Below are 10,469 nucleotides of genomic sequence, written 5' to 3'. Positions count from 1 at the left end.
ACCCCTGCTTTAATTAAAAAAAAAGAGAAAATTAAATCTCTTTTTATATATAAAATAATCCCATTTTCTCATCCCAAGAGGAAGTACCCCCCAATAATTACTGCCATTCCTCCCTTTCTCCCAGTGTTTATTATTTTTATTCAGTGCCTTGACCCTTGTTTTGCCACTGTCCCCACAATCCACCCCCTTTGTCCCCTTTTCCTCCTGCAGCCGCGTCCCCCCCGAACACGGTGGACAGGCCCTGCCTGAAGCTGAAGGTTTATGTTCGGCCAACAAGTGAGTGAGAGGTTTGGGGGGTCCCTGGGAGGGTCCCCAGGTCCTGCCCCGTGGGTTGGGAGCGAGTGGTGGCCTTTGGGTACCACCCTGATGGTGACAGGGATGGGGACAGGGCCCTTCAGCTCTGTTGGGGCCATCTCAGCACTGTCTAGACAGAAACATAGGGAAAAAAAAAAAAAAATGAATAACAATAATCATCCCTGCTCGGTGGCTACTTTTCCAACTCGCATAAATCAGGCATTTAAAAAAACAAATTAATAATTTTCTTCTCCTGTTAACGTGTAATTAGCAAATGGCAGCAGCTCTCCCTGGGGACAGCGGAATGTCACTGGGTAACCGATGGCTCTCGCCTCCCTTCCTTTGGTGGCTTTAAAATAAAACCCAACCTAACAGAACCATCTGTAAAAACTCATCACGTTCCATTCAGGATGAAGGAGAGGGAAAAAAATCTCTCCTGATATTATTTTTTAGTATTTTAATAATATTGGGATTTTGTTCCGACTTGCGGAGGGGAAGAGAAGGGAAGGGGGAGAGAGGCTGGGCCTGGGGAGTGGTGGGAGGACCCTGAGGGGGCACCCCTTGACTGGGTCTGGCCCTGGAATGAGTCTGGAAACTTCATCCTGGCACGAGGGACCCTCTGGAACTGGGGATCAGCTGGGTTGAGCATTGGAGCATCCCCAGGCAGGACCAGACTCTGCTTTTCCTGCCATAAAAATCCATAATCCAGTGACAAACTGGAGCGAGCTGAGCTGGGGAGCAGCCACATGGGGTCCTGTGTGTCCCCCCCAGGCTGTGGGCAAGGGGTGACCCTGCCCCGAGTGAATCCATCCCCGGGCACAATGTCACCTCCGTGTGGCACACGGGGACACGGGGTCCAGCGCTCCCTAATCCCACTAAAAGGGCAGGAGCCGTGCCCTGTGCCTGGATAGCACCCTCGGCATTCCCACCCTCACTGCCACACTTGGACGTCCCCGTGTCGCATCCCGGGGGTGGAAGCTGGGATTTGGGGAGGGGTGAGCAGCGGGAATGCTGCCAGATCCCAATCCCGGCGCGCCGAGCATCCCCGCGCCTCCTCTTCCAGCCCGGACCGCATCCATCCCACCGGCTCACCCTCCCTCTGTTCCTTCCTTTTCCACAGACGATTCCCTGTACGAGTCCCCGGAGCCCATTTTCACCAGCAACAACTCCTGCTGCAGCCTCAGGGTGCCGCCGGCGGCGCTGGCGGTGGTGCCGGTCGTCTGGACGCTCCTGGTCTCGTAGCACCGACACGGACGCACCGGGAGCGGCTCCGCGGGGCGGGAGCGGCCCGGGGACGGATCCCGCCCGCCCCGAATCGCCCGGATGGTGCCCAGGGAGGGTCGTGTCGCCGCCTGAAGTCCCCGCCGTGGCACGGCCGTCCCGCCGGGAGCGGTGCTGGGCTGTCCCCGGGGAATGGGTCCCGAATTTCCATCCCTGCCCCGCAGCTCCGGCTGTCCCGGTGGGGCGTTGCTTTTTACATTTCTAGACCAAATACAGAGTCCTCGTCCGTTTGGGGTTTTTTTCTCCTTTGGTTTTTTATTTTTTGTTTGGTTTGGTTTTTGTTCGGTTTTTTTAAAAGAAAAAATATTTTTATTTTTTATTTGTTGAGTTGTTCCCGTCGGGTCCCCTGGTGCCAGACTGACCCGCACGGGCCGGGCTCGAGTCCCAGCTGAGCCCTCATTGTCCCCAACGTGGGCAGAGCCACCGGGACCACCGGACACAGCCATGGTGCCACCGGCTCCGTGGGCATGGACTCCTTGCCAGCCCGGCCACAGGACGTCACAGAGCCGGACCTGCCACCCTTGGCCCAGGCACGAGGGGGCCTGGACGGACACAGCCCCCTCTGAGCACCCCTGTCCCCTCCGCTGGTGCCACAGATGTCACCGCGTCCCCGTGGGACACGCGGGAGGCTCCGTGAGCAGCAAAGGAAACTGGACGCAGCCAAGGAGAGCACTGGGGACAGCTGGCCTGGGGACACTGGGGAGCATCACCGGGGATGTCCGGGCAGCACAGCAGCACCGAGGATGGCACTGGGAGAGCCGCGAGTGGCCAGCGAGGAGAGCACCGGGGACACCCGAGGAGCAGCAGGAATGGCCAGCACCGGGAGCACCGTGTGGCCGCCGGCACGGAGAGCACCGGGGACGGCTGGCACTGAAGATGACTGGCACTGGGAGCACTGGGAAGGGCTGGCACTGCAGATGGCCGGCGCTGGGAAGGCCGGGAATGGCCGGCTGGCACGGGGAGCACCGCCGGGCGCTGGGAGCCGGCAGGCCGGGCTCGCCCAGCCGTGGGCATCGCTCCGAGGGCGTTTGGCTGGCACTGAGGTGGGAGGAGTGTGTGCCATGGATTTTCCTCCTCCAGCCTGCTCCGTGTCCCCCCGATGCCTTGGGGGTACAGGAGCCCCCATGGGGGGGCCGGTGACCGCGTGCGGGACCTTCCTGGCACTCCGCCATTGTCCCCCGACATTGCAGGGCTGGGCTTGGGGATTTTTCCCCTTTTCCTTTGCATTAATAAGTGAAACCCCCCCTTCAAACCCCCAATCCGAGGTTGGCCGTGACCCCAGGGGTGGCAGATCCCCAGGGAGGGGTCACCCCGCAGCCCTGGGGTCTGACCCCTCCTCGCCTTAAATCTGGGGCTGTCCCACCTTGGGGAGGTCCTGCGCCCATCCCGCAGAAGCCAGGGGTGGTCGGTGGTCCCGGGGGATGCCAGAGATGGGCTCAGACCTGGCTGGAGCCCCCCCATTCCGAGTGGATCCCGCAGTGGGGGCCGGGGGGGGCTCTGTCCCTGTACATACAGCGCTATACTGTGAGCGTTTTTTTTTATGTATTGTTGAGAATGGATTTTATGGAAGGGTTTATCTTATTTTTATTTTATTTTTATTTTTTAGACTAGGAAGCTGGAATCTTGCAATAAGCTCATCCCGACCATCCAAAAAAAAAAAAAAAAAAAAAGAAAAAAATTTACAAAAAAAAAAGAAAATTACAAAAAAAAAAACCAAAAAAACAAACACATAATTAAAAAAAAAAAAATCGCATTCCCTGCCGTCCCTGTCCCTGTCCCGTGTGTCCAGACCAGGTCGTGGTTCCCGAAGGTGACAAAAGCATTGTGTTTATGGGGGGGGGGATGCAGGGGGCACCCGCCGGGCTCCGACGCGGAGCCGGCAGCACCCGCCTGGCCTTCGGTCTGTGTTTTATATATATATAGATTATATATATAAATATCTATATTGTGTACAGCGACTGTGGGAGAGTGGAAGGACGGAGGCAGCGGTGGGGGAGGGCTGGGGGTCCCCTGGAGCAGCCCCCCCTGCCCTCGGTGCTGTCCCCCCTGTGCTGGTCCCCGTCGCGCCTCGCTCCGTCCTTCGACATTTCCGCTTTCGTCCTCGACGTCGTGCTGATGGTAACCGGATCTCTCACCCCCCATTTGGATTCTGTATTTTTTTATAATAAAATACAAATAAATGTCGTGTGAGGCCCTTGCTTTTGAGGAATCACTTTTCCCTCTCCACGTGCGGCTCCGTGTCCCCTCTGCGGGGGTGGCCGGGGTTGTGTCCCCAGAGGGCTCCGGCTCCAGGGCGTCCATCCTTGCTCCCTTTCCCTTGGTACACCAGGGCTCCGCAGCCAGACCTCTCTCCTGGGTGGTGTGTTAATTACAGGAAGGACTTAATTACCCTGTTAATTAATAATAATGGATATTAAATTAATTAATGTGCAATTGTTGATAGTACTTAATTATAGGAGGCGAGGCTGCCTGGCGGGTGGGCGCTCGGGGCTGGCAGCTCCCGCAGCCCCGGCTCCTCACCTGCCACTGCCTCAGTTTCCCCAGGAATGAGACACCAACAGGTGACATCCTGGCAGGCCACCAAAGCCAGGACAGGCTTTTTTGAGTTTGCATCACGAGCATCCTCTGCCTCTGCTCTTTCTTTTCTTAAATCCTAAACTTTTTTGGAGCAGCCCGTGCTCCTTCCTGGCATTTTATGCCTATTCCAGCATAATTAGCAGCAATAGGAACAACCCGCTGGTAATTAATTGAGGCTCCCACAGCTGATCCGAGCTCTGAAGTTTTGCCACCAGAGGGTGAAAGACTAATTTTGCTTTTTAATAAAGGCCATATGTGTGCCAGGAGCGGGAGAGATGCCACCCACCACCGGGGACGTGGGTGCCACCTCCAGCTCCGCCGTCACCGCTGCTCCGTCAGAGGGAACCACCAGCAAAAGAGCCTGGCAGGGATTGACCAAAAAAATGAGTTTTTAGACCCGCTCAGGAGGTTTTCTGAGACCCGGCTCATGATTTTTTCAATGCTGGGAGTTGGAAATAGGGAGGTAAAAATAGCGAACGGGCAGGCAGGCGCAAGGCTGAGACGGATCATCGTTAGTAATTCATTAATGGAGTCGTGGGGCTTTAGGGCCTGAATGGGATCATTTAGAGCCCGTCTCTTCTGCAGCGGCATCGAGGTTTGATGTGAGGAGTGGTGGTGATGGAGAGCTGGGCTGGGCCTGGATGCTCCGTGTGCTGGATCCTGTTGGGCTGCGGGATCCCCATTGCAGCAGTATCAGAGCAGGAGTGGAGCTGAGTCATTCCAGCTGATAACTGGGGCTGATTCCATGGAGTCAGGCTGGGAGATGCCATCCTGCTCCCCCCTTGCTCCAGAGCAAAGGCACCAGGACCCTGTGATGATCCTGGAGTGCACCATTGCAAGGTCTCTGCTCCCGCTGCTCCTTTCAGCATTTCAGCATTAATCAGTTTTGGTTTTTTTTTAATTTAATCCCCTGGAGGCAATGGGTGCTCTGTGCTCTGCTGGCCCGTGGAATATCTCACCTGGTGCAACATTCCAGCTGTGGAGAGCACAGAGGGTGCAGCTCCCCCAGTCCCAGTGTTGTGATCCAGGTTTGCACCATGAGGAGGCTCAGGATGGTCCCCAGCTCCCTCCCTCACTCCAGGGATGTTCAGCCAGGCAAGGATGTTCACCCATCCTTGCTGGACTTTCCAGAGGCATTTTCCCACTTTGTGCCACAGAGGTGCCTGTTCCAGCAGGGAAGCCACTGTGGCTCAGGGCAACCATGGCCACTGTGTGCCACAGGAGGAGACCAAACCCTCCCCAGGGCTGCTCGAGGCAGAGCAAGGAGTTGGGAACATCCTGGAATGAAAATAATTTTTTCTCCAACATCCAGCTTCAATTTTCTCCATAGAAATGAATTCCCAGGGGCCAGGCTGTCCCTTTGCCACCCTGGGTCCCCCAGGGCATTGTGCCTGCACAGGGGCTGGTGGGTGCTGCAGGACTCATGCTCCTGGATGGAAGTGGCACAGAGGCCGCTGAGATTGGCACAGAGGCCGCTGAGATTGGCACAGAGGCCACTGAGATTGGCACAGAGGCCGCTGAGATTGGCACAGAGGCCACTGAAATTGCTACAGTGGCCGCTGAGACTGGCACAGTGGCCACCAGCCCCCTCTGAGCATTGCACGGGGCTGCGGGGCTCATCCCTTTGTCCCCCTGTCCCGTCCCACGCAGGGGCCCACGACACCCCGCGCACCGTGTGCTCCCCGCGGCCTCACCGGCACCTCCCGGGCTCTGCCACGTCCCTCCAGCAGCTCCGGCGGCGGCTCCTGCCCCGATCCAGCTCGCAGGGGATGCGGGATTTCCCTCCTGGCCCCGCGTCCGCTCCGGCTGTCACCGCCGTCCCCTCCCCGCCTGCCCGGCCATCGCTCTCCTCCCGTCCTTATCTCCTGATAGGTACAAGCGGTACAAGCAGGAACGCTCCTGGAACAAGCTGCCAGCTGCGGAGCACCTGGAGAATCCCAGAGCGGGGGATGATTTATGGAAGCGGCGCGGCAGAGGAGAGCGGGGAGGCGAGCGCACAGCGGCGGCTCCCAGCCGCGATGGGGATGCGGGGCCGTGCCCGGGGATGCTGCGGGAGGCAGGTGCCGGAGCCCCGGCCCTTTGTGGCCATCGATTTGCAGGAGCCGGCCCAGCCGGGTGTGTAATTGTGCTCAGCCGTGGCCGCTCCCTCCGCGGGGCAGGAAATGGAACTTTTCAGGCCGCTGGACATTTGGTTTTGTTCGATTCCCCCCAGCCCGGGGAGAGGAGGGGGCGCGGGGAGAGGAGGGAGGGTGGTGGAGGGGTGGACAGAGGCTGCTGCAGGCCCCCGTCCTTGGAGGATCCCTGGGAATCGTCGATTCAGCAAATCCCAGAATGGTTTGTGTGGGAAGGGGCATTAAAGCCGATCTCATTCTACCCATGCCATGGGCAGGCACATCTTCCACTCGCTATCCCAGGTTGCTCCAAGTCCCATCCAGCCTGGCCTTGGACACTTCCAGGGATACAAGAACAGCCACAGTTTCTCTGGGAAATCCATTCCAGGGCTCACCACCTCCACAGGGAAGGATTTCTTCCCAGTACCCCATGGGCGAGGGCCCCTCGGGAGGTCACTGCGTCTCACCCACCCTCAGGCCACTTCCCCTGTGCCTTTTCCCGCACTCCAAGCCCAGTTTGGCTGGCGGCAGGCACGGACCTGAGCGGCGCTGATCATCCCCACCACAACCCCCCGAGCTTTGCAGGGAGCGATTTCTCCCCCAGGCGCGGAGCGGAGCATCCATTCCCCTCGGAGCTGCTCTCTCGCAAGGTAACCGGCATTATATCCGGACCAATTGCTCCAGCATGATCCTCCTGAATGTTGCACAGCATGTACACGGCGTCTTATGGAAAATACATGCCCCTGGGTGAGCCTTTTAATAGCGCCGGCTCCTGCCCGGGGGGCGGGGGGGCCGCGCTCTGCCACGGCGCTGCCAAGGAATGATTGAAAAGTTGGGGCTCGCCGTAGGAAACCCCCCGCTGCGGGGAACAACGTGTTTTCATTCCCCTGCCAGGTAACAAATGAAAAGAATTGCGATGAATGCTAATGGAGGAGGGAGCAGGACGCTGCCGCCGAGGCTGCCGGGGGTGGAGGTGGGGGATGAGGTGAGGATGAGGTGGGCAGGGATGTGGGGATCAGATCCCGGGAATGAGGGAGATGCTGGAGAAAACCCGAGGTTGCAGGTTGGAGCTGGTGGAAAACATTCCCTGGTGCTGCAGGGAGGATGCTCTGGGTGCTGGACCGAAATCACTTATTGCAACAAAATGCAGCTGAGGGGATGTGTTGGTCCCAAAAATTCCCCTCGGTGAGCTCCTGTCCTTGCAGCAATCCTGGTTTTGCTGCCTGGATCTGGTCATGGCACAGCAAACACACCCTGGCACGGGGCTGCTGGGCGCTACGGGGAGGGTGTTCTGATGCTGCACCAAAATCACTTCTTTTTCCAGCAAAAGGCAACTTGGGGAACACATAAATCCCCGAAATCCCCAGCTTTCAAGCCCAAGGAGCCCGTCCCCGTGTCACAGCCGAGGTGCCATTGAGCTGGTGAAGGGCTGAGCTGTTTGTCACCAGAGCCGGGCTGGGAAGCGGGAGGGTAAACACGGATGAACAGCCTTCACCCGCTCCAGTAAATATTTTATATCCCACACCAAGAAAAGACACTCCTATTTAAATGATTTATCAAGGAAGATCATGTAGAGGTTTCCATAAAATATGTAGGGCTCCTAATCCCGACATCATCAAGCCAAGAGGACCGGAATCATTTATTACCCTCCCAACAGCCGCGCGGCTGCGGGGACACGACTGACAAATAAAAGTGTGTTTACAGCTTTTGGGCTCCTCTGGGGAGAGCTAAATCACAGAGGGGGTGGGAAAGGGAGCCGGAAATTGAGTGGCAATTCTTGTCTGTCACACCCGGGCAGCGTGGGGCGTCCTGGTGTCACCCGGTGTCCCCAGTGCTGCTGTCATGAGCTGGGTGCAGCCACGCTCGTCCTACCATGGGATTTCTGGGATGGGCGTTGAGTGTAACCCCTCTGGGATTCCCAGATGTGCCCAGATGTTGGTGCACCTCGAGTCTGTGCTGGGATTGGCCATCTGGGACGGGACGCCAGCAGGTTGGGGGTGAGGTCTGCAGGGATGTCCCTGAGCCCACAGCTGGGATCCAGGCACAAACCCCTCTGGGATGCCCAGATGTGCCCAGATGTCCTGCAGGTTGCAGCTGGACAGGGACCAGCCATTCTCAGATGGGTTTTCCATGGGCACCAGCAGAATCAGGAAGGGCCCACAGGGATCCGGCCTCTTCCCCCTGGGAGCTGGTACCCACCCCATGCTCCCACTCACCTCTCCTACCACTGCATCCTTTGGATCCATTCATGAGGATTTTCCCCCATCCTCTGCCACTCAGTGATCTCATCTCTCCATCTTTTTCATGCATTAATTGAGGATTTTCCCCCATCTTCCCAACTTTTTGCACCCGTTTACTGAGAATTCCCCCCCCCCCCACTCCCCAGTCCTCCATCACTTCATGATCCCATCAGTGCCTCTTTTTGGGTCCATTTATTGAGATTTTCCCCCCACCCCCTCAGTATTTTAGGTCAATTTATTGAAGATTTTCCCCACATCCTCTGCCACTCAGAGATGGTGATCCCATCTCCTCATCCTTTTGCATAAATTTATTGATAATTATCCCCTTATCCTTTGCCACTTGACGATCTCATCTCCCCATCCTTTTTTGCCCATTTATCGAGGCTTTTCCCCCCACCTCCCCAACCTTTTAGGAGGGGATTTTCTCCCATCTTCTGCCACTCAATGATCCCATCTCCCCATCTTTTTTTACCTCGAGGCTTTTCCCCCATCTCCCCAACCTTTTAAGTCCATTTATGGGGGATTTCCCCCATCCACTGCCACTCAACGATCCCCATCTCCCCATCCTTTTTTGCCCATTTATCGAGGCTTTTCCCCCCATCTTCCCAACCTATTAAGTGGGGATTTTCCCCCATCCTCTGCCACCCAATGATCCCCATCCTTTTTAACCCATTTATCGAGATTTTCCCCCCATCTCCGCAGCCTTTTGCACCCATCAACCGCTGATTATCCTCCCATCCTCTGCCATGCCCATCTCCCACCCTCTCCCCGCACCTTTCGGGCTCCAGCACCGAGTTTTTCCCCCCGTTTAGCGGCACCACGGCCCCGCGGGGACCCGGGGCACCCCGAGCCGGGCCGCGGGCGCTGGCAGCGGCGGCGATTTGGCCGATTTGGCATTCAGCGGCGGGAGCGCAGCCGTGGGGCCGGCGCCGCGTTATTAAGGGATTAGCAGGTTGTCTTGGCGCTCAATTGTAGATAAGTGCCGCGGTTTGTATTATCTTTTCACGCTGCACCGCGAAGGATGACAAAGAGACAACATGGGTGTCATGGCCTTCAGCATATCATTAAGGGTAATTTGTCTTGCGGGGAGGGGGGAGGCGAAGGGAGAGGGAAAGGAGAGGAGGCGAGGGAGGACAGGGAAAGGCAGCCTGGGAGGAGAGAGGGGATTAAAAACTAAGAGAGGAGATTAGGAGCGAAATGGGAACTGTATGGAGAGTCAGCCAGGCGGGGAGAGGCCGTGGCCGGGGAGGGGCGGGGGGGTCACCCTGGGACCGGCTCCGGTGCCGAGGGGGCTGAAGGAAAAGCGGGGCTGGGATGGACGAGGCAGGGTGGGCTGGGGGCTGCACAGACCCTCCCTTTTCGCCCGCACAGAAGAGCCCCGATCCCTGCCCAGCCTCTGCCATGTGCATTAATCTATAGTAAGGAGACGGCTCCAGATGGATGCCCCGGACCCCGGGAAGTGGGACAGACCCCAGGGAATCCAGGGAATCCAGGGAATCCACTGTCATGTACATTAATCTATAGTAAGGAAGGCTCAAAAAAAAAAGCGGGGCTGGGATGGAGGAAGAGCCCCGCACGGAGGAGCCCCGATCCCTGCCCAGCCTCTGCCATGTACATTAATCTATAGTAAGGAGACGGCTCCAGATGGATGCCCCGGATCCCGGGAAGTGGGACAGACCCCAGGGAATCCAGGGAATCCAGGAAATCCAGGGAATCCATCCCCATCATCACTGAGTGACCAGCGCCACCAGCCCTGGGGTGATCTGGGGGCACAGCGCAGCGGCCCCTCGGTGTCACCTGCTCCTTGTACCCCCCCACTCCTCGGTGTAACCCTGTTGTAACCCCACTTCTCGCAGCCTCCCCATCCCCCTGTGCCCCGCGGCGGCCGCTGCTCCCCCCTCGCCCAGCTCCAGAAGGTAAAGAAGTAACAGGAGGGGCAGCAAGGGGAATTCTCCAAGCCCTGGGT

General features: G+C 57.7%; 1 protein-coding gene across 1 annotated transcript in view; it reads left to right on the top strand.

The window, feature by feature from the left end:
* EFNA2 (ephrin A2) overlaps window positions 1-3,759 on the top strand; it is a 40,361-nt gene extending 36,602 nt beyond the window's left edge. Inside the window, exons 3-4 of the mRNA XM_054650246.2 lie at window positions 211-276; window positions 1,415-3,759. Coding sequence (XP_054506221.1) covers window positions 211-276; window positions 1,415-1,536 — 188 coding nt within the window. The 3' untranslated portion in view covers window positions 1,537-3,759. The remainder of the gene's footprint in view (window positions 1-210; window positions 277-1,414) is intronic.
* Window positions 3,760-10,469: the final 6,710 nt, after the last annotated feature.

This window comes from Agelaius phoeniceus, chromosome 29 (genome assembly GCF_051311805.1).
Source record: "Agelaius phoeniceus isolate bAgePho1 chromosome 29, bAgePho1.hap1, whole genome shotgun sequence".
Taxonomy (NCBI): domain Eukaryota; kingdom Metazoa; phylum Chordata; class Aves; order Passeriformes; family Icteridae; genus Agelaius; species Agelaius phoeniceus.
Note: the sequence above shows the minus strand (reverse complement) of the source record. Positions and strands in the feature narration are given on the sequence as shown.